Source organism: Phycodurus eques, chromosome 9 (genome assembly GCF_024500275.1).
Source record: "Phycodurus eques isolate BA_2022a chromosome 9, UOR_Pequ_1.1, whole genome shotgun sequence".
In the NCBI taxonomy this organism is placed as follows: Eukaryota; Metazoa; Chordata; class Actinopteri; order Syngnathiformes; family Syngnathidae; genus Phycodurus; species Phycodurus eques.
This window is the reverse complement of record NC_084533.1, coordinates 25,012,547-25,035,882: the sequence shown is the minus strand read 5'-3', so window position 1 is coordinate 25,035,882 and position 23,336 is coordinate 25,012,547. Positions and strand designations below refer to the sequence as shown.

The 23,336-nt window shown below is 41.4% G+C and overlaps 2 protein-coding genes across 12 annotated transcripts in view; one reads left to right on the top strand and one right to left on the bottom strand.

Moving 5' to 3' along the window:
• Positions 1 to 3,907: 3,907 nt before the first annotated feature.
• Positions 3,908 to 6,458, top strand: phox2bb (paired like homeobox 2Bb). The gene is made up of 3 exons (XM_061685836.1): positions 3,908 to 4,148; positions 4,999 to 5,186; positions 6,012 to 6,458. Exons 1-3 carry the CDS (start codon positions 3,908 to 3,910, stop codon positions 6,456 to 6,458), a joined length of 876 nt encoding a protein of 291 aa, XP_061541820.1.
• Positions 5,933 to 23,336, bottom strand: part of LOC133407680 (LIM and calponin homology domains-containing protein 1-like) — a 67,258-nt gene continuing 49,854 nt past the window's right edge. For 6 of the 11 annotated variants that reach the window (XM_061685797.1, XM_061685796.1, XM_061685800.1 and 3 more), the window contains 14 exons: positions 21,421 to 21,675; positions 20,662 to 20,770; positions 20,219 to 20,283; positions 20,039 to 20,126; positions 19,874 to 19,942; positions 19,593 to 19,621; positions 17,481 to 17,573; positions 16,582 to 16,719; positions 15,919 to 16,013; positions 14,954 to 15,085; positions 13,965 to 14,042; positions 12,340 to 12,448; positions 11,657 to 11,759; positions 9,083 to 10,947 (listed from right to left, as the gene is read on the bottom strand). In XM_061685797.1, the coding sequence (XP_061541781.1) occupies positions 10,922 to 10,947; positions 11,657 to 11,759; positions 12,340 to 12,448; positions 13,965 to 14,042; positions 14,954 to 15,085; positions 15,919 to 16,013; positions 16,582 to 16,719; positions 17,481 to 17,573; positions 19,593 to 19,621; positions 19,874 to 19,942; positions 20,039 to 20,126; positions 20,219 to 20,283; positions 20,662 to 20,770; positions 21,421 to 21,675 (1,389 nt within the window). In that variant the 3' untranslated portion in view covers positions 9,083 to 10,921. Of the gene's footprint in view, positions 6,404 to 8,193; positions 8,270 to 9,082; positions 10,948 to 10,976; positions 11,082 to 11,656; positions 11,760 to 12,339; positions 12,449 to 13,964; positions 14,043 to 14,953; positions 15,086 to 15,918; positions 16,014 to 16,581; positions 16,720 to 17,480; positions 17,574 to 19,592; positions 19,622 to 19,873; positions 19,943 to 20,038; positions 20,127 to 20,218; positions 20,284 to 20,661; positions 20,771 to 21,420; positions 21,676 to 23,336 lie in introns of those variants that run through there. The other 5 variants (XR_009769207.1, XM_061685801.1, XM_061685798.1 and 2 more) reach the window with 5 other exon arrangements.

Below are 23,336 nucleotides of genomic sequence, written 5' to 3'. Positions count from 1 at the left end.
ATCCGTAAGTGCAACTTAAAACTCTACTATGCAAAGCAAGAGCCATTTATCAACAACACCCAGAAAGGCCGCCGGCTTCTCTGGGCCCGAGCTCATCTAAGATGGACTGATGCAAAGTGGAAAAGTGTTCCGTGGTCTGACGAGTCCACATTTCAAATTGCTTTTGGAAATTGTGGACGTCGTGTCCTTTGGGCCAAAGAGGAAAAGAACCAGCCGAACTGTTATGGACGCAAAGTTCAAAAGCCAGCATCTGTGATGGTATGGGGCTGTGTTAGTGCCAACGGCATGGGTAACTTAAGGCACCATTAATGCTGAAAGGTACATACAGGTTTTGGAGAAACATATGCTGCCATCCATGCAACGTCTTTTTCATGGACGCCCCTGCTTATTTCAGCAAGACAATGCCCAACCACATTCTGCACGTGTTACAACAGAGTGGCTTCGTAGTAAAAGAGTGCGGCTTACTAGACTGGCCTGCCTGCAGTCCAGACCGGTCTCCCATTGAAAACGTGTGGCGCATTATGAAGCGCGAAATACGACAACGGAGACCCCGGACTGCTGAACGGCTGAAGCTGTACATCAAGCAAGAATGGGAAAGAATTCCACCTCCAAAGCTTCAACAATTCGTGTCCTCAGTTCCCAAACGTTTATTGAATGTTGTTAAAAGAAAAGGTGATGTAACACAGTGGTAAACGTGACCCTGTCCCAGCTTTTTTTGGAACGCGTTGCAGCCATAAAATTTGAAGTTAATGATTATTGGCTAAAAACAATCAAGTTTATCAGTCGGAACATTAAATATCTTGCCTTTGTAGTGTATTCAATGAAATATAGGTGAAACATGATTTCCAAATCATTGCATTCTGTCTTTATTTATGTTTAACACAACAACAGAAATGTCATTTTAGATTACATTTATTCTGTTTAAAATGTTGACAATTGACGTTTTTATATTTATGTATCGTCCGTATTTATTGTCATTTAACTTCTCTTCTAAAATGCAGTTTTTATTCATTTATTCATTCATCAATTTAAATCTACAATTGTTTATTTAATGTGACATTTTGTTAATTATAAATATACAATATTAAGTATAACCTGTTTATATTTATATATTAGCTTGGTATATTCCCCCCCCCCCCGCCGCCCACTTTTATGACATTTTTACACGAGTAAAATGACATTATTTTCTTAAAATATGGACACACATATATTGTAACGACACATTACATAACCGCACAACATTTTGGTTGTTGCTTGTGAGGCTTGTGCTGGTGTCCCTAATGTTATGACCTGTGTGCCTTGCAGCAGGTGTAAACGTGGAAAAAAAAAAGAAAAGAAAGAAAAGGAGCTGGTGGACTATAGAAAGAATAAAAAGAGGAAGAGAGAAAGAGAGAGAGAGCAGGTCCATACAGCAAAAGAAAAGAAAGCTTTTAATTGCGTTTGGACTTGTGCTTCCTTTTGAGCCTTATTCAATTATTTTTGCTGCTTTTCTGGCCGCCAGACGCGTGGAGGGAGGACGCTGTGCGCCATTTGGCCCTTTTGGCTGCCCGTAATCGAATTAGTTGACTTTCTCCTTCTTCTTGGCTTTACAGCACCAGCTTGTGTGCAGAAAAGCCAGGAGGAGGAAAGAAAAAAAAAAAAAAAAAAAAAAAGTCACGGCATTTACATAATATGATGTGCAAAGAAAGGAGTGGGGATGGGGGGTGGGGGGAACTAGGGAGGACACTTGCCAAATGCTATTTCGTTTAAAAGGTGACAATTTTTTATTTTATTTTTTTTGCGTGTAAATAATTTTTAAAAGTGGATATCATTTATAAAAAAAAAAGAAAAAAAAAAGTGTAAATTCGATTCATGCCGCAATTCAAGTGGACTCTGTTGCGGTTTTTTTTTTTTTTTTTTTACATTTTTTTTTGTGAGCGAATAAAGTGAAAATCGAATGAATTAGAAGCAAAAATGAAAGCAATCAAGACAAATTAGTACGATTCGGAAGAAAATTGAATGGCAATTTAAAAAGACATTTTCGTCTGTTTAACGACGAAATTGATGTTTGATTATTAATTTTTGATGCCATTTAAATGGGCTTTATGGACGTATTAAGGGAAATCAAAATAATCAGGCTGAAACTACTACATGGTTTATTTCCATTACTACTCATGATTTAATGGTTGAAAATAACGTTACGGGCATTTAAGGTGACGTAACCCCCCCCCCCACACACACACACACAAAAAAACTCACACATGCTTGAGGACTATTTTCTTTTTTCTTCAGATTTGCATTATGAAATTTGATTATTTCCTGTAAAAAAAACTTAATTGAACAACGACAACATAAACACAATTATGAACTAACAAAATAAAAAATGTGGACCCTAACCCACGTGCTTATTTATTAAGTATCCATGGCGCAATTGAATTTCCTAAAAGGGGTTATCAAACCAGTAATAAATTATATTCAAAGGTATTGGTTTCTATTCACATTTCATTTATTACAAAGATCACATTAGTGTAAATTATTGCACAAATAATAAAAAACAAACACATTTCCAAATTTGTAAATTATTCTTATGACTTGTTAAAAATGAACATTATGCGCATTTTATGTGTCAAAGAAGACAGAATAAAGTACTGCAAATATTAAAATACAATAAAACTGTCAAATAGATTCACTTCACTATATGACTATAATAGTATAAGAGTCACGTGGGGGATTTCTATGATTTCTATGTTCCCTGCATAAATACTACAAACATGCAAAAGGTTATTGGACAAAGAAAAGAGAAGAAACGCATAATATTGGGCATTTGATGCAGCAAAACACAAGTGTACTTTTAAAAAGCATTACAATATCAACAACTTTTTTATTTTATTTTTTTACTAATTAGGCTACTACAACTACTACGGGTAAAGATAATAACAGTGGCTTGGTATATGCTAATAGAATATCTGCCGATTGACAAAATTGTGAATTAATTTTTTATTTATTTATTTTGTTAGTTTGTTATTGGTATGATTAGGTAAAAGTGAAAAATAGTTTGTATCATTGTTTCTAAATGACGTCAGCGTAAAACAAAACATGGGAAAAGGTGGATGAAATGCAATTGTATTTTCGAGCGTTGTCGTGAACGTGTAAAAATAAAAAAAGGTCCGATTGGTGGCGTTCGGGTGAGTATTTGCAGCTGGAAGATGTCGAAAAATACACAGCAGAGGAGCCTCCTATAGCGTCCACAGCGGTGCTAAATAGAAGAAAAATAAAGAAGGAAGGAGGTGGGGGGAAAAAAAAGGCTTGCAGGCTCGCTTTTAAAGGGTCTTAAAAAGCTTGGGGGGGTGGGGGGTGGGGGGGGGGGGCAAATTGCATCAGGGAGAATCGTCACCCAACTTTCATTATTTCCAAGTGGTGTGATCGAATTAAAGGGCAAAAGGAGGCCCGCTCTCCTTCTCTGCTTCTAATGGCGCGGTATTAAATTCTAATTAGAGATCATGCAGGAGGGGTTGGGGGGGGGATCAATGATGCTGCAGCTCGGACGGACGACGGGCCCAATAGACTGATGACTTATTGTCATGTAAAGCGGGGAGGCAGCAGCGGTCGCGCACGCTGGAGGAGGAAGAGGAGAGAGGAAGGAAGGCAGCGCAAGCCGCACGCAGGCAGGGCGCCGCCATTGTCCGCGCCTTTTATGCTCTGGAGACCTGCGGCATGCGAGGCGGCTCTTAGGGGGCTTTGGACAAAACGCGCCTGGGCTGCTATAAAGGAGGCCACTTCTGGAGCGGCCGCCGAGCAGTCAACATCGCCCCCCCACCCCAAAAAAAAAAAAAAACAACAACAATAAGAAAAGCCCAACAAGCTCACACATCCTTCCGCACTCATAATCGGACTTTGGGATTCTCTGCGTTTGGGTCCCCTTTCCCAAATGTATAAAATGGAGTATTCTTACCTCAACTCGTCCGCCTACGAGTCGTGCATGGCCGGCATGGACACGTCCAGCCTGGCGTCGGCCTACGCGGACTTCAGCTCGTGCAGCCAGGCCGGCGGCTTCCAGTACAACCCCATCCGGACCACGTTCGGGGCCACCGGCGGCTGCCCGTCGCTGGCGCCCGGATCCTGCAGCCTGGGCACGCTGCGGGACCACCAGAGCGGCCCGTACGCGGCAGGTAAGGAGATTTTGCCGTGATTTTTTTTTGTTTGTTTGTTTTGTTTCAAGCACCACCGATCGGGCCCACATTTGCTTACACAAATGACGAACATTTATCGCGTTAGGAGCGAGCGAGCGCGCGCGTCTAATTCGGTTACGGCGCGCGTGTCGCAGCCAAAAGCCTCCAACAGAATTATCCTCGGAGTCGCCGTAATGTGTTTACTTTTGCGATGAGACGAATAATTAGATAAGCAAAGAGCAAAACTCATTATTGGCCACCCAAATTGGGAGTTACGGGGCACGACGAGTTATGACAACTTGGGAGGATTCAGCGGACACTCGTTCGGGGGCGGGGGGGGATTTTGCGGACATTTCCGATTCAAAGCACGACGGTAATGTAATCGCTCACATTGTCGCTGGGCATATAGCGCTACACTTCATATCATTTATACATGACAATTAACATCGCGTGAGACGATATACACATTTTTTGCTTTTTTTGGGGGCGAACAGAATTCAACTACATTCACCATTTAAAAACCCGACCTTGATGATCACTGGATACAAAATCGAACATAATCCCACTGGAGATTCAATTAGATTAAGATTAAAGGTAACAACATAACATTTTACAGGAGCCAATTCCACACATTTCCTTACCATTAATATGCTTGAAATATGTTTAGTTACAGTTTTTCTGAGGTTTGAATTCTTTTAAGAATGTTATAGTGGACGCCGAATGCAGGTTTCCCCCTTGCTGAAGCATTATTATGATATATATATATATATATATATATATATATATATATATTTTTAAACATTTTAAATAACTTAATTTGATGTGATTTTCCTCCTCCGGCACGCCGCAGTGCCCTACAAGCTGTTCACGGATCACGGCGGTCTGAACGAGAAGCGCAAGCAGAGACGCATCCGGACCACCTTCACCAGCGCGCAGCTCAAGGAGCTGGAACGGGTCTTCGCGGAGACACACTACCCGGACATCTACACGCGCGAGGAGCTGGCACTCAAGATCGACCTGACTGAAGCCAGAGTGCAGGTCTGCGCCACTTCAAATTCACTTTATTTGGAAAAAAAAAAAAAAAAAAAAAAAAAAAAAAAACAACCCAAAAAAAAAATGTCAATTGCCACATTTTTTTTCAGTACAATTTACCATTAAAAAAAAAAAAAAAAAAAAAAAAAAAAAAAAAATACTTCAAATGCACAAGTTTCCATATGTCGCCATTAACGAACAATAATTCAAAATAAAAAGCCAGGAATCCATTCGCAACGCAGAATGAAAGTCATTCAAGTTGTGCTAGCTAGTTTTGCTTATTTTTCATTTTTCGTTTCACTGTAATAAAGTCACAAAATGGAACGTTTTCATTGGCGAGTGAGGGGAAAATACGTCGACTTAACTGCAGAGAGTGCCAGGCATTTATGAGAGGTAAAAGTGGACTTTTATAAATGCGGTTTTGTAAAACTGTACAGCCAGTCGTAACACGCATAAAAGTGTTTTTCCTCCCAATAAACACGCGCCTGTTTCTCAAATCATATTGTACATTTTTGGTTTCAATAGAATAAAGTTACATCTACTCTAATTGGAGTAATATTCAATTTTACGATAGATATTAAAAAAAAAAAATCATCTCAGTTTTTTTTTTTTTTTCCCCTCCTCTCCCCCATTTTATCCCAAAACATGAAAAGTATTTTGTTGTTTTGCACAAAATAAGTCATGAAACTGAGAAGCGTCTTTGGGTGTCATTATTTATTATAGTTGCTATTATTAATTAATATTAAGTGGAGTTACACTGGAGGAAAGTGACAACAACTTTATAAAACAGTCTTGATATTGACTACGGATGGCTTTTGGGGTCTTTTATAGGTTTGGTTCCAGAACCGACGGGCAAAGTTCCGCAAGCAGGAGCGTGCCGCCGCAGCCGCCGCCGCGGCCGCAAAGTCCGGTTCCGGCAAGAAGTCGGACCCGCGGGACGACGACAGCAAAGACGCCAAATCCACCGACCCGGACAGCACGGGGGGCCCCAACCCGGTGCCCACCTCCAACTGCGGGGGTCCCAGCCCCACCGGCGTGCAGGTGAACGGCGGCGGCAACGGCGGACAGGCGGAAGCGAGCAAGGGCGTCGTGTCGTCCGGCATGGGGGTGGGGGTGACGGGGGTCGGGGTGACTTCGCCGAGCCAAGGCTGGGCCGCCGCCCCGGGGACCATCACCTCCATCCCGGACTCGCTGGGCGGGCCGTTCGCCAGCGTGCTGTCGTCCTTGCAGAGACAGAACGGAGCCAAGGCTGCCTTAGTAAAAAGCAGCATGTTCTAATGTACGGCGCCGCGAGCGGACAGCGAACGCAACGGACTGATGGACATTCCTGCTTTTGTTTCGTGTGGCATCTGCTGTACAAAAACACCTTTTCAACTCACATTTGGCAAGCTGGCCGCAGTTTTCAACAAATGGTTGACCAGCTAACTACCGCATAGCATTACGTGACAGATCATTCAAGTGCATCGTTCACCTTGGAACAGACAAACGGGTCCGACTATGCGGCCGAGCGCATTGCTCGATCGAGAGCCTGCGTTTCATCTGGGCCCCTTTTGAATTCAGTCCGTTTCTGAGGGATTCAACTGACTTTGCGACCGACCGCTTAATTTCATCAAGGCTGTCCAATGGCAAGAGTTTCGATTTCTGCACTATTCGACCGCCGCATAGTTTTCTCATCACGAGCTCGCATTTGAGCTGGGGTCGACTTTTGAGGGACGTGGACAGCCGCGTAGCTTTATCTAGTTTGCATTATCTGGGCCTGTTTAAGATTTTTTTGTTGGGTTACAACGACCATGCGGCTGACCACATAGTCTCATTTGATCTGGGCTAGTTTGGATTTTAGTCGATTTTTGAGGGATTCAACTGACGACATGGCCAACCGCTTAGTTTTATAAAAAGTCTTAATTTTATCTGTGTAAGATTAGATTTGAATTAATTTTTTGAGGGATTCGACTGACTATGCGGGCCACCCCATAGCTTCATCAAGAGCTTACATTTCATCCTGGTTAATTTTAATCAATTTTTTTTCTTTTTCTTTTTTAGAAATTCTATTGACCATGCAGACAACCATAGCTTTAACCACATTTTGCATTTGTCTTGGTTAGTTTTGATTTTTACAGCATTCAACAGACTATGCAGCCAAGCGCATAATGCTTTATCAAGAGAGGCGATTTGTGAGGGAATGATCCAACTATGCGGCTAGACGGCGTTTGCATTTAATCTGGGTGAGGTTAGATTTTTTTTTTTTTTAAAAAATTGTGGGATTCAACTGCACAGCTTTATTCAGTTTACAGCAAATAATGTTTTTTTTTTTTTTTTTTTTTTTTACTTGATAGTTTCTTTAAATTGTCCACAATAATTAGAAAAAAAAAAGGCACAAATACAGCAAAGCCCCTCCCCCCGCCCCCTCCATGGACATGAATTTATGTTTTGTGCGTCTTTCTACTGCAGTGTGTTTGTGGCTCCAATTGTATCGTGTTAATATGTATTCTCGTCTCCTACTAGTTGAACCATAGGTGCGTATAGTCTTCATTTTAAGTCGGATTCAATGAGATTATTATTATTATTATTTTTTTTTTTTATAAAGGGAATGTATGCAAATGTATTTATTTGGATATAATTTGCATGTTGTCTCTTTTTTTAATCCCCGTCTTTGTTGTGAGCATTATTGTCTGGAAGGATATTTATGTAATGTTAGGTACTGAATGGCTATATTTAAGAAGGGAATATTTCTACGTGCGCACATAGTTTTCCAAGGCATCGAAATGGTTGTTGATGATACAAAAAAAAAAAAAAAAAAAAAAAAAAAAAAAAAAAATTATAGCGAAAAACAAAATGTCTCGGCCATGTTTTTGTTGACAGCTTCAGCGACACGCACAAGCAACGATAACATTGGGAAAAGGTCAGTTTTCTGCTTAAAATGCAAGAAATGACAATTGGAAGCGATATTTTCACGTGAAAAAAGGTGCCAATTGTACATTTTGAGTAAATGACATTCGAATATGTAACGTATTACCTTGATTTCAGGTGGAAATGAATTGTTGGCGGCACCGAAAATGGACAGAAATCTATACACTTTATTCAGGGTTCACCTATTTTGGGGGGAAAAAAAAAAATTACATCACGTATTAGTGGACAGCTAACAGTACGCATGTGGAAATGTTGAGATTTAAAAGAATAAAATAAAAATTAAACCAATCTCAATTTGAATCAGGGGGAAATAAAAAAAAACAAGCCTGATCGCTTTTATAGTTTTCTAATTTTACTACTATCGCATGTGATACTTAGATAGATAGATACTATCTATCGAATAATCTGTAGTTAGATGCGAACATTTTAACATATAGGTAAAGTTAAAATATTACATAACATAAATACTGTATTAATACAACATACCGTACTTATAAACACCAATAAAAATGGAGCCTTGTCAAGAAAATAGTGAACAATTAGTTATATAATACCGTCAATTAAAAAATAAAAAAAGTAATTATGGTTTAAATCGTAATTCATTAAATAACAATAAAAAAATAAATAAAAACCATAAAAATATTCACAAAATGTGGAGCTACATGGTTTTTGTTTAGACAGCAACTATCCAATATATTTGCCTGCAGATCTCATGAGCTCTAATATAATATCATAAAAAAAAAAGCAAATGTGAATGCAAATAAGTTTACAAAAATGAAAATGAAAATATAAAAAATAAAAAGCTAAACATTTTAAACTGTGGAGAAACACACACACACACACACACACACACACTTAGCTGCACAATCTCATGACCTCCAACACATCAAAAGGTGACCCCAAAGCTCACCTTTGATTGATGTTATTAGGGTCAGAGTGAAAGCTGTTCCTAATATTGTGAACATCTCAACAAATGATGAGAAACGTCTCAAAACCAACTTTGGATGGTTTTATTTATAAACAAACAGTTGTTGCATTGACACAGTGAATGAAAGAATACATTTAAATGTGCTGATAGTGTTCAGGTGACTATTACAATAAATACACACGAAAGCCTCCGTGGAAAACGAAGAGGAGAAGCGGAGGAATACTGAAACAGGAAAAACCGCGACTACACCGGGAAGCACGCATTTTTCTTACATTTGTTTTGACAGCATCTTTTGGTTTTAGGCTTAAACGTGCATTTTATTTCTTTAATTTACATTCGCAGCACACTGCCCAGCTCTGAAAATGCAAATGAAGCAAAAAAAAAAACAAAACCAGAAGTTGGCGTACGTTCAATAGACCTTTCGCTCAGGGCCCCTTAGTTACTGCTGTTAAGGCCGGCAAGCTTGTCACACAACACATACGTTGATGGTGGCCGACCGCATAGTTGTTTTTTATCTGGAGCCTAAATTTGTCTGGGGTAATTCCGATTTTTGCCGATTTTGGACAGATTACATGAAGATACGGCCGACCGCATAGTTTCATCAAGAGCCTGCATTGTCAATTTTCGAGGGAATCCACTGACCATGCGGCCAACCGCTTACTTTTATCAAGCGCCTGCATTTCATCGAGGCCAGTTTAGGTTTTACTCGATTTCTGAGGGATTCACATGACTACGTGGCGCAACTGCTCAGTTTTACGAAGAGCCTGTATTTCATCTGGTCTAGTGTTGATTTAAGGATTCAACTGACGATGCAGACTGCCGCATAGCTTCGACCAGTTTAAGTAAAGAGCCTGCATTTGATCTTGGGTCAACTTTTGAGGGATTTAACATTGCTGGATCTATAGTTTGCATTCACTTTTTGATTCGAGGAGATTTTGTTGAAGGGTTCAACTGACCATGTTAACGACCGCATGGCTTTATCCAAAGCCTAAAATAAAAACATTTCCATTCAACCTTTCTGTCATTCGGTTAAGCATAAAAGAACAAAAACATATTGGAAGTTTTCCGTCAGGAAAGCGTCAGCCTTCCGTGCTGCACTGTGATCGGGCCAGTCTGCGTTTCCGGCGGCATGCGGCTCAAGCGAAAGGTCAATTGCCTCGTTCTGCGTCTATTCCTCAAAATGGTCGGCGAGTGCATTCAATCACTGCAAAAATCACTGACGTGGAAAAGCGGACGACTTGCAACAAAAGGAGTTTGGCGTGTGATGACAACTTGGCCACTTTTCCTCCTTCAAATAAAATAAAAACAATCAAAAATGTTTTGGGAAATCTGTCTTTTCTGTGTCATCGTCCGTTTGTTCCTAAGGCACGTTAAAGTAACGAGTTCAGTTATTGCCCTCGTGAATAACATTCAAAGCGTGTGTCAGTGGAAGCCTTGTGAATTATTTGGATTATATTAACCATTTTTAAAACATGATTACTCAGGTGTACAATTGAGTGCTAATCAAAAATGTCGTTTGCCCTGGTGGACGTCCAGTATTGGAAGTTGCGAGGGTTCATTTGCATATATCGCGTCATCTGGTTACGGCGGCGACATAAAATGGACGCCGTTTGGTGAAAAACAGGGAAAAAAAATAAGATGCCTAAACCAGATTACATCCGATTTAAGCATATGTGAATGAACTTCATTTGCTTTATATGAAAATGAATGGAAGTTCAAATCGATTGTGCCTCATAAAAATGCAAATATGAACAAATGATTGTTATTAACGTTGACACTCGCCAGTCAAATAGTATACTGCGTATGGATGAAAATTCTCAGTTTGGCCCACGTGACGAATGGGGGGGGGGGGTTGCAGGGGAGGGCGGGGCTCGGCAGGTGATCCCGTCCAACTCGACTGGAGGCGTCACAAGGTGGTCGGCTGCCCGGCCGCTTGAAGGGAAACGAGAGAGCCGCAAGCTCAGCAATCGGCAACAAGTCGGCAAGGTGAGATGACGAAAGGGAAGGAAAATGAGGATGGCCGCGGTGTCCGCAGATAGTCTATGCCAGTGATTCTCAAAATACCGCTAGTGGTACACAAAATAATAACCGTTACTGAATCATTGTTTCAGTTCATTTTTTTTTTTTTTTTTTTTTCTCCCCTATACTGCACTTCGGGTCATGGCGGTACTTGGAAAGCTAAGAATCTTTGAGGTGGTACTTGGTGGAAAAAGTTTGAGAAACACTGGTCTATGCCGGTGCTTCTCAAAGTGTCGTATGCGGGCTCCCTCCAGTGGCACGGATGGGACAAATGACAAATGTTCAAACTGAACATAATGTTACAGTATCTTCATTTATTTTGATTTTGTTATTTTTTCTAAATCACGTACAGTACTTTTTAAAATTACAGTTCAGCGCTATTTAACTTGAACTAATTTATTTACTAAGTACAATAAATGTGCCTATTTTGAAAGTGTGTAAAACATTCAGGGTACAAATTGTATTTCACTTTTATCTGAAAGACATTTTAAAATGCATCATTATGGTGGTATTTAGGGGGCTAATAATTTGTTTAAAAAAAAAAAAAAAAAAAAAAAAGGAAAATGTCAAGAAAATGGTCCCGTGAGATGTGGGGTAAGTAAGGCGGGTGGGGGCAACTTACAGCGGGAGCGAATGTAGCACTGGTGGCAGTTGAGGAGGCCGCTCCGGATCCGGACGTCGGTGCCCGTGGACGTGTCTCCTAATTGGCCCTTGCACACGCCGCACTGACGACAATAAACAATCGTAGTCATGACAATGCGGTCCACTACGGCTCTCGCTATCATATATTTTTATTCCATCAAATTATCAATCGCATAAAAATGTATTTTGCATCATCTTTTTTTCAAATGACTTTATTAACTGATGATATTGTTATTTTGCATTGTTTGATAATTACACAAAGCCAAATAAACAACAGTTATGCAATATCACACAAGAGCTACGTCGTGAGTACTTATTAATGCGAAGGGTTACTAGGTTGATATAAACGTCTGAGGCTGCTTCAGGTTCAGCTACGTCAGTTGCAAGTTAGTCAATCTACAGTTGCAAATAACGATTTTGTCCGTAGCATGTCAGAAAAGTTTGGGGGAAATGCTGACAATGCTCATTTCCAAAGTAAACGTAGAGGTTTGCAATTTTCACTTGTAAGTCCAGGTACCACTCTAGATACACTTCACAAAAAAAAAAAAAAAAAAAAAAAAAAAAAAAAAAAAAAGGGATATAGCATGGGTGGCTCTGTGAATGAGGGAACGCTAATGAAAGTAACGGCACGCAAAAAGGTGGGAACGTGGCTTCTTCACGAACCTTAAAGCAGTCGATGTGAAAGTAGAGGCTGAGGGACTCGATGATCATGGCGGCCCCCTTGCCCAACGGCTGCCCGCAGCTGGAGCACAGCTTCTTGCCGCTGACAGACCTAACGTGCATGACAACAAACCCCATGCGGCTTCACAAAGTCTAAAGACAAAGGCCGCACTGGTACGTTTCTATTAGCTGGACAAAAGTATTGGGACACTGACATACTGTTGGGGGAGGAGCTTGAAGGAGGGGCCGGGAAAAGTGTTTTATGCTTCAGGACCAGATTTTGTCTTTAAAAACAGAGTACCAGGTAAAACCAGGTAAAATATTTCATTTCAATGTTAACATAGTTTTTCATGCTGATGTTTTAGTGTTATTATTTACAGTTGAAACAATTACTTGCTCTCGTCCACCCTCTTGGTTAATTCATACATGTGTCCAATACTTTTGTCTTTCTAAGAACCTAAGGTTTGTCACGACAGCAAGCACGAGTAGAGCACAACCAGGGATGGACTGGGACGCCCTAAAAAAAAAAAAAAAAAGACCAACCCCTCATAATTAGCAGAGCAGAACCAACACGTAATTTATGTATATGTTCCTCGAAGGAATGTATTGTACAATTATTCCAAACGACTAATTATTGTGGTAAAGGCGTTCATATGTTATGCAGTATATATATATATATGTAGTCTCTTCTCTCTCCGCAACTGCTACCGCAACAGCCTGGCTTGATTAGACACAGAGAGGAAGAGGTTATTACAATTTATAAAGTGGTAAATTGAAAACATAATAATAATAAAAAAAATAAAAAATGAAAATGAAAAATATTTGGACTTCCTAGAAAAACTTTGCCACAATCTAAATAGTTGAAACCCTATAATATGGGACTATCCAACTAAGACGTGCTGTTCGATATCATTTTATGGGGTTCTATCTATTTAGCTCCATTCTGTATTTTATGGTTACATTTTTATTTTTTTGATAATAACTGGAAAAGGCTATGATAGTCATGCATGACACCAACTAACAAAAAAATAAATAAAATAAAAAGGTGCTCCCTCCCTTAAAAAGCTATGAAATGAATTGTTATCAGGCAGAAATGGGGCTGCTTTATGAGCTCCGTGTTGAATTGCAGCATCGAGTGGCTATCAATGCAAGCGACTATGGATCCTTTCAACACTGTCATAAAATGGACACTGTCTGCAGCTTCTTCAACCTGCTGTCGCCGAGTCATATGGTGCATTGGTGTCACAGACTTGGATGCTACAACAGTTCCTCAAGTGAACATTTGCAACTTCTCTTTGTTGTTTCACGTCGCAACGGGCTCTTCGCTGCACACTACTATGAAATAAGCGGTGTGTGTCACCTTGTGCTGCGTGACCACCAGTCCCGCAGGAAAGCGGTGGGGTCATTTTTCTTCCTATATCCTGATTGGGTCAGTCTACAGTCTATATAAAAGATGGACCAATGGGCCGCCTCAATAAATTGTGGGCCGGTCTCTGAGAAAAAAGGAAAAAATAAAACCCTGCCCCAATCAGCCGCAGAGGACTACCCGGTGTGCCCGATGGCCAGCCCACCCTGGTGCATGCCACACAAAGTGGATGCGAGTTACAAAATGACAGCAATGAAGATACCTGTTTGGTGGTGCGTCGACAGAAGGCGAAGGGGGCTTGGATGGGCTGCGGCCCGCGTTATTAGAGGCGGGCACGCTCCTGGAAAATTGACAAGATTGTTGTGGAATGCAAATGACTACGCGACCAACTGCATAGCCTTATTCAAAAAACGACATTTATTTGGGTTAGTCTTGATTTTTGAGAGTTTCAAACAATTATGAGGATGACCTCATGGCTTTATCCAGAGACTGCCTCCACCTGGGCTAGTTCTGATTTTTGAGAGGCTCAACCGACTATGCGGAAGACCACATAGCTTTTATCCAGAGCCCACATTGATGCGGGTTGCTGGAAAATGGACAGCGACAAAGCGATAAGCTGTGACATGCATGTGTTAGAACAGCAATGATTAATGCTTGTTTTCCTGGCATGGAGAGGAAGACAAGTAGTTGGCGCCACCTGCTGGCCAAACACACTAACTGAAAGACTGCAGAACATCGCAACCAAAGCCTCGACTTCGGCTACTGCGATTGCACAGCACATGCGCACTACAGTTGCCATGGTTACACTTCACTCTCACCAACATGTCAGGCAATTAATGTCAGAGGCAGGAAGTTTCCTTAAACGATAAACTGAAGGACAAGCCAGAAGCAAATACAGTGGAACCTCGATTTAACGGAACCGGAACCAACGGACTTCGGATTAAGGGACAGAATGGTAGCAAACGATTGGAACTCAAGACGTCCCCTTGCAGTGGACAACCACCGCAGCAGTGTATAAAGGAAAGGTTAGGTCAACTTTGAATTTGATTTAAACATTTTCAAACTTCTTTATATTTAGTGAGAACAAATTTATACTGTAATTGTTTTCAAGCCACGAAAATAAGTGTTTCATATTAACAGACAAACAGCTTTAACAGGATGACCACTCCCCCTATTAGTCCATTACGTCGAGGTTCTGCTGTACCTTCAAGTCCGATTCCAAACACACGCATACACACAACTATCACACACCTGCGTTCTCCTGCAGGCCGCGTAGGCTTGGCGGTGTCGGCGTCTGGCTGTTTCTTGACCAGCGCAGAGGTCTTGGCGGCCATTTGGTGAAGCTTCTGGCCATTGTGCAGGCTGCTGCTCTGACTCGCCGAGCTGAAGATGGCCCACGTAAAAGACAAGGTCAAGGCCTTTTCACACCGCACTTGCTCGGCGTGAACGGTCCACGCGGCAGCGCAAGTCCTACGGCACCCCGGTGCGCATATTTGGAAGTGCTGAGCAGCCTGCCAGGAAGTGACAGGACAGTTTTCCCCGCTGGTCGACGAATAGACCGCATCTCAGCAGTGTGCATTTGCCCCAACGCCCCCCCAAAAAAAAATTCACGGCAGGATCTCGAAGTTTAAGCTTGTTCGTGAGCTACAGTCCCTCGCAGAGCGCTTCGAGCTTTATTTCTCGATATGTCATTTTTCTATTGTCCCAAAGCTCGGGAAAGTGGGACACTGCATTTATTATGACTTCCTCCATTTCCCCCCTGGTCATTTACAGTACAAGTCCGCCAAAATAGCACTCAAAAATCACTCCACCAGTCCCGCTCCTACTGGAGGCGCGTTCTGATGTCACTGTGATGCCGCTCTTGAATGCATTTTTGTATTACTGTCATCATGATAACGATGTCATTCAATACAATGTATGTAATTAAAAAAAAAAAAATCACTATACTTGGATGGATTTTTAAATCAACTGACTATTTCATGGTGTATGTGAGGGCCATGCTCAAAATCCATGACAGCTACAAGCAAAGTTACCAATTACCTCCAGCGAGACCGGTTTGATTGTCTGCTTCCTGTCCTTTCCAATTTACTCTATTTCAAAGTCCAAAATTTCACCCGAAATAAATATCAGCATACATTGTATTTAGCGGAGTCTCTTGCTAATTAACAGCAAATAAGTAACATTTTCTTAACATTTGCTTTGACGTGTCAACAAACCTCCTGGCTGTTCTGAAGCTGTCGTCGGCGGTGCTGATGTCGCTCGTCCTGTCGTTCTCTCGCAGTCTACACTCCACGCTTTCTGCACTTCCCTTCTGCATTAGCAAATCCAGAAGAGGGATCATTTAGTGCAGCGGTGTCATTTAAAAAAGTGACACCGCTAACTTAAATCTGAGGACAATTACTTCACTGTGATGTATATATTTTTAGAACAAAGTACGCATTATTATATGAATAAAGTCCCTTTTTTTTTTTTAAAGAGAATAACAACACCTTTTTGAGAATAAAATATGTAATATTGCAAAAATAAAATTGTATTTTTTATATTGACTTATTCAAATGACTTCCTTCTGTAAAGTTAGAGTTTAATATCATAAGATTACGACTTTATCATGGAAAAATACAACTCTATTTTCGTAAGATTACAACTTTTCATCTCGACAAAATACATTTTTGTTCTTGTAAAGAATTGTTTTTTTCTCTTTTTAAATTGAAAATAGGCAACTTCGTAATTCCTATGATATTTAGCGGTACACCTGATTGTTATGTTTAAGTGGTTATAAGGGGTCCTTGGAAAAATTTTCTTCCCTGTAAGGTGTCCCTGGACCCAAAAGGTTTGCGAAACCCTTGGACACGGAAACTAATACTGAACGAGTTGTTCACCGAAAGCTTCTCTAGTTGCTCCTGCTTGCGCTCCCAGTCAGCAACCGAGCGCACGATGGTGTCCTGGCCCTCGGACGCCGGCGGAGCGGAAGACTGCGGAGTCAGGGGTGCGACCGTCTCTTCCAGGATTAGACGTTCCTGACGTGTGGGTAGAGTTGTAAACAACATGGACACGCAGTGAAAACCTCAAAGTATGACTGCAATATATACCGTAACCACTCTCACTCAAACCACTCCTGTTATGTAAAACTTCAACAAACTTATGTAAAACTCCTACCTTATGCTTAACTCATTCACTGCCAGCCTTCCCAGTTAACGTGGATATTTGACGTCTAAAGCCGTCAATGGCAGTGAATGTGACAAGGATATGGCAGCTGGCTAGCAAGAGAAGCTAATGTAGACGTCTACGTCTTTACTCTGTGACCCATCTCATCAGACAGCAAAATCAGATGGACTCAAACGCACTATACCAGTTGCTGAAGAGCCAAATCAAGTCCTTTTGTTCACCAAAAAAAGTATCCGATCAAGTCAACAGGGACGCGAGTTAGGTAGACGCTAATGTACCAGTTAACATTTAAAAAAAATTGCTCCTCCTCATCAAACATTAAACTGTCAGAGAAGATCCAAATTGAAGTTGCTTGTTCTCAAAAGGTTGGTCAATACGGCTAGAGCTGAATATCTCAGTCAATAGGAATGGCTTACATTACATAAACCTAATAAAAGTAAACCAATATTTTCACAGATCAGTTATCAACGTGACTGCTAGCACATACAATTAAAAGCTAAAGAAAAAGGTCAAAACACCCATACAGTGCTAATCCTTTGATGCTAACAGTTACAATATTAAGGCAGTTTTCACAGCAACCTTTATGTGGTCATTTCTAAACACATGCTCCTACCTCCTCCTGGTAGCGCTTCTCCTCCTGGGCCACCTCCCTCTGGGCCTTCTCCCACTCCTCCTTCAGCTTCTCCTGCTCCCGCTGGTACTTTTCCTGTTACCACGGCAACACACCACACACCAAGGAAGTAAAGACATTCGGATTCATGTCGGAAGCATGTCAACGTTTAAGGATACATCATCAGATATTGGCTTGGCAGGGGTGAAATGTAAAGAGAAAGATGGGAACAGAAGAAGCAGGCAATAGCTGGACATGCAAATAGGCTTCCTAAGTTTCCCTGTTAATAATGTCTGCCTTTACAAAAATAACAGGGTGTCTGCAGGCCTCTTCACCCAGCATTACTTTATTTTTTTGTCAAATGGCACAAAATAGATGGACTCAAATGCATGACAACAGCCACAGCAGATACATTGTTCACAACAAGTTGGTATACAGACCTGTTAAGTCTTATCAAGCTAAGAGGCTTGGGAGCTAACGTAGCAGTCTAGATTTTCCCACATTAAATAATTAAGGCCTTCATTTTGAAAAGTAATTTAAGACTCCTTGAGAACCCGCAGACACCCTGAAAAATGATTCATTTTGATTGACAGTCAGATATAATGGACACTGTCTAAAAATTAAACAATTTTATTTATTCCTGTGGTTGTCGTTTGAACTGCAGAGAGCTTTTTCTACCATTTTGCTGCGCTAGTGTAGCTACGGTAAATACACAAGTATTTTAAGTAAGTAAAATATGGTAAATAAAATGTGGTCTGACAGTCAAAACTGAGCATTATTAGCCTTCCAGTGACATTTTTACCATTCACTTGCATTGGACGCCTGACGACAGACTTAAAAGAGCAGGACACAAAACTATAGGGATAAAACACAACCAGCACAATGATGCACCACACATTCATCCATCATCATCATCTTCATCTTCATCTCGGAAGAGGAAGCCTTTCTCACTGAGCAGCTGAGGAGGATCAGGGAGGCATTTGGGCAGCAGCATCACCCCAGCACAAGCTATGACAGCGCTTGTTCTCGAATCTAATGCACAAAGCCGCCCTCAGGTGGTGGCAGCGGGATACGGGCGGATGTTAAGGCCAGTAAATGGCACCGATAAGAAAATGGCCGCAAGCTTGAAAAGGAGCCATGGAATGCGGTTAAATCAGCTTTATGTCACATGGCGCGTTTAGGTTATAACCTAGCCTCACATTTTCAAAGCAGCGGTGGGCAAACATAAATCATAAATGAATGATAATACGCATGAAAAATAAATAGAATCATTCATTGGAATTGAAATAAAATAATTTGACTTGCTAACCTGAACAATGGATAGTAAGTTAGGAAAGTATATATAAGGATATATTAAGGGAACACAGCCCTGGAAAAGTAACAGGCTTGACTACCTTGTGCAAATGAAACCAAAATTGGGGGAGAATCCTGGCGGCGCTGAAAGTAGCCTCATGCGCCATATGCTTTGCCTCACGACCTATTCGTGTACCTGCAGCAGGCGCTCCTGCTCTTGCTGCCACTTTTCCTGACGCTTTCGCTCCTCGTCCAGGTCCCAGGACAAGCGGTCGGCCCGCCTGGCCTGAGGTGAAACCGGCACTGAAACCTGACGGGACGCCGCCCCCCACCGACATAGACAACACATGCACCCAAAAATCCCACAGCACAGAGATAGTCATGCACACACGTTGGACACCGTCAAACAACCAGGAATCAATCAAACACACACACACACAGAGAAAAAAGGGAAGGGAGAAGACTAAGATAGTTGGTCTACCAAAACAGCATAATTCCAGTGCTAGCATATCCTCTCCTACTGATGGGAGAAAGGAGACAGAAAAGGACAGGGGTGAAGAGAGGTGAGAGGACGTCACATATATAACCTGCAGGTTTCAAGCGAGGCCCAAGTTACGGTGACAAAAAAATCAAGCAAATCAAGTCGAGTCCTCATACTAAACTTCAGCCAAGTCGAGTCAAGTCACGACTTGGGTTAGGCAAGTCATAAGTCAAGTCAGACAAAATATGGCCTTCAAATAATGTCGAGGCAGATGAGGAGGAGGACGTGTCTGCAAACAGTTTGCAAAAAAAATAATGAAATAAATGCTTGATTGTACTCACGTTGCTGCGGTGATCCTTCTCCCCTTTATCTACAGAATGTTAAAGTACAGTAAAAATCTAAGCTATGCCAACAAATGGTTCTACCCATTCAAATTATTGGAAAAACAGTGTCAGTAATTAAGCGCCTGGTGATGAATAGCGATAATCAATTTACATCTCCCATCAAATGATACACGCACACATTAAAAATACATTAGCTCAGAATCGTTTACATCGGCATCGTGATGCAGTTAAGAACCGATTATTTGTCGCACCCCTAAAAGCTGCAAAAGGACATTTACCTGCAAAGAACTCCCAGCGTAAATTTGGGTTGCTGCTCGTCAGTGGCGAGCGGGTACTGTTTTTAAAACCTGTGGGGGAAATATGAGGAAGTGTGTTGAAAAAGGTGCTATATATGTAGCCATTGGGAGAAAACAGTCTAGTTTAGTCTGAGTGTGTCAAGTCACCTTCTGTTGTTGTAGTTGGTGGTTGAGGTCCAAAAAAAGGAACTTCCTCTTTCTTCTGGTTCTTCTCCAGGTGACTGTGTATGCTCGTCTACAGATTTGACAGGACTATTAATAGGCTAGATGGTTGGCATGTTGAATTAGAATTTTTTTTATTTTTATTAATTTTTTTAAATGGCTCACCACTGAGGTTACAGAGTGCGTGCCGAGCCCCGATTGACACGACAGTACGGTCTCTTGTTTGGCTTCTGGAAATACATGTTGTTAAATGGGACGTATGCAATATAAAGTATAAATTACTTCTTAATTGCTTGTATAAAAATATGCAATTGGGTTGCTCGAGTGGCTGCCCACCCATCAAGTGTGAATTTACACAAACCAAATAAATGTGTCCCTGAGTAAGACGTTCTAAAGTTCGCCGGATTGTAACATGAAAGTGCGGCTAATTTACATAATGGAAACTGTGCTTTAATTCTTTACCCCTTGTGTATTTTGACAGAAGAACGACAGAGAGCTTTTACGAAGATGACCGTGAACTGTGTGGAAAAACCAAAAAATGCACGTCTGCAATATGGCAGATCCATAAGCATCCAGACGGGGGCAGTGGAGCAGCGTGTGACTCAGACCTGCAGATGTTTGATGTCCTGTTGCTGATTCACACTTTTTCTCCACTGGAGCAGCTTCCGACGGCCTTCCACTTTTCCTCCCAAAGCTTTCTACAGGCTTCTGCAATTCCTTAAAAAAAATAAAAATAAATAAAAGAAATATATACTGTGTGTGTATGTGTGTGAATGTATGTGTGCATATATACATTGGCAAATTGGCATAAATATACAGCGGAATACGACACATGGAATTTGTGGTTAGTAGAAGAACATAAAAGTCAATTTATTGGCAAAAACATCAGTGGTGTGAGTAATTATGTGATGAATATTTAAATCAGGCTCTAACAGTCTTCCTTTACATCAATAACATATGTGTCACATAAATTACAAATTGTTTCAACAACTGTGTGTATTCAAATTATTGGCGAAAAAAAACATCACAGTGATGTTAGTAAGTAAGCTTATAGTGATGAATATTTGAATCGGGCCATATCACAGTCTTGTCACACAATGTCAGCGCAGTGAGTGTTGAAAGGAATAGCTCCACAAGTGTATTTTGCTTCTACTTTGACCCTTTGACCTCCGTGTTTTTTCTTGTTCACCACAGAAAGCGAAGAAAAAGAGTGAAATGAAGTGCTTATTTTGTCAGAACAAGATTTTGTGGCTCTTGAAAGACCATTCAAAATGCTTCACAACAGCTGGCAATGTGGGGAAATCTGCTTTAAAAAAAGGCTGGCAATGACTGAGATAATTAAGTAACGGAATACACAATAGTTTTACCGCTGGTAGTGAAGTGGGCCTGCTGGGTGGCGTTGAACAGCGGCCGACTTCCTGGCCTCGGACGTCAGTCGCCGCTTCCTTTGAATTGGCGGACGTCGGACTTCCTCCTGTTGCCGAGGAGTCCGCGTTGTGGGCTGTGGTTTTGGGAGATGAGGACGGTAGGAAAATGGGAGAGGACTCGCTTCCTTGGCTCTCGGGAGCGGCAGGAGGGTCGCCAGCACCCGCGTTTCCATTGACCCGCAGCAAACCATCGGCCTGGAAGGGATGGACGGTGTGTTAAGACATGTCTGCGCTGAACTAAGATTATGCCTGGCAATGCATATAAAACACAGGATTAAAATGAAATATGATAATGCCCTACATATACAGTGCTGTGAAAAAGTATTTGGATCGTTATCCTAGTGCAGAACCCAAGTGCGCTTCAGCTTGAGGTCACAAACTGCTGGCTGAACATTCGCCTTCAGGATTTTCTGTTAAAGAGCAGAATTCATGGCTCCATCAATCGCTGCATGTTGTCCAGGTCCTGAAGTGGAAAAGCAGCCCAAGACTATCACACTCCCACCACCATATTTGACAGCTGGTATGATGTTCTTTTTCTGAAATGCTGTGCTACATTTACACCAGATGAAATGAGTTTCATGTTTTCTCCATTTGAGGATAATGGCTCTCCCTATGGTTCGCTGGAATCCTAATGTTTTAGAAATGGCTTTTGTAACCCTTTTCAGACTGATAGATGTCATGTACTGTATTTATCAACTGTTCTGGAATTTCTTTGGATCGTGTCATTTTGTTGCATTTTTTGAGATCTTTTGTCTGACTTGATTTTGTCAGGAAAGATTCTATTTAAGTGATTTCTTGCTTGAACACGTCTGGAGGTAATCAGGCTCGGGTGTGGTCAGTAATATGAACCAAAAATTGTGATTAGCCACAATTAATTCACAATGCAACACGGGGGGTAATTACTTTTTTCACAGAGGGCCAGGTAACTGAATATTTTTTTTTTCTTTAATAAATGGAATCATTTAAAAACAGCATTTGTTTGATGATCTTAAACATTTAAGTGGCGAAACTATGCAAATATATAAGAATTTGAGAAGGGGGCCAATACTTTTAAACAGCACTGTAAAGGAACAATTACAATTTGATCTGATGAGATTTGACAGTGATACAAGCCCCTTGACAGGTTAAAAGTGGTTTTCCATAGTCCAGGTTGTTGCCATGCTATTACAGCACCTGACCCTTCGAACGCAGAAGAAAGATGAGTGTAGCCCATCTGTCCAGGTGACCCGTTTCCGATTGGGGATCATTTGAGGTGATGAATCTCAGGGGCTAAAACCCCACTTGTGCTCAGCCACAACTCTCAGTATGCTATTAGTACGCATGCGGACTTTAGCACCAAGCGGGCCTCAGAGACAGAGACGCTCATAATTTATGTGTGAGGAGGCTCCTGGTTCCCAGTGCGTGCCCCCCACCCTCCAATCTACACCCCCTATACACCGCCACCTTCTCATCCGTTTCCATGCAGCCTGTGTGGGCCCTCTTTGTTCATCGGGGAGCCCACTCCACATTGAGAGGTCCCTTCTCTGGCAACTTCTTAAGTCAATAGGGAACACAAGACTTCATTCAAAGTGGGACTAGGATGCCTGACAAGACATTCCAGAGAAGCACTTGGCTACATTTAGCCTGGTAGTGACCATAACTCCCCAACGCGTTTGCAACAATAAATAGCGTTGCTGTCGAATGAAAAACAGGTGTCTCAAAATGTTTTGAATACGCTTTCAGATAAAAAACCCAAAACAAACAAACAAACAAAAATCACGTGGAAATACAGTGGAACCTTGACTTAGTTTTGAGTAACGAGCTTATCACTTGTTAATTTTTTTGCTTAGTGTTGCAAGCCAAAATTTGAGTAACAA

Excerpts from the sequence above, each read along its gene's own strand:
- phox2bb (XM_061685836.1), top strand. The coding sequence starts at position 3,908 with ATGTATAAAATGGAGTATTCTTACCTCAACTCGTCCGCCTACGAGTCG. Across the intron at positions 4,149-4,998 it reads GAGCGGCCCGTACGCGGCAG|TGCCCTACAAGCTGTTCACG; the intron begins GTAAGGAGATTT and ends GGCACGCCGCAG. Across the intron at positions 5,187-6,011 it reads TGACTGAAGCCAGAGTGCAG|GTTTGGTTCCAGAACCGACG; the intron begins GTCTGCGCCACT and ends GGTCTTTTATAG.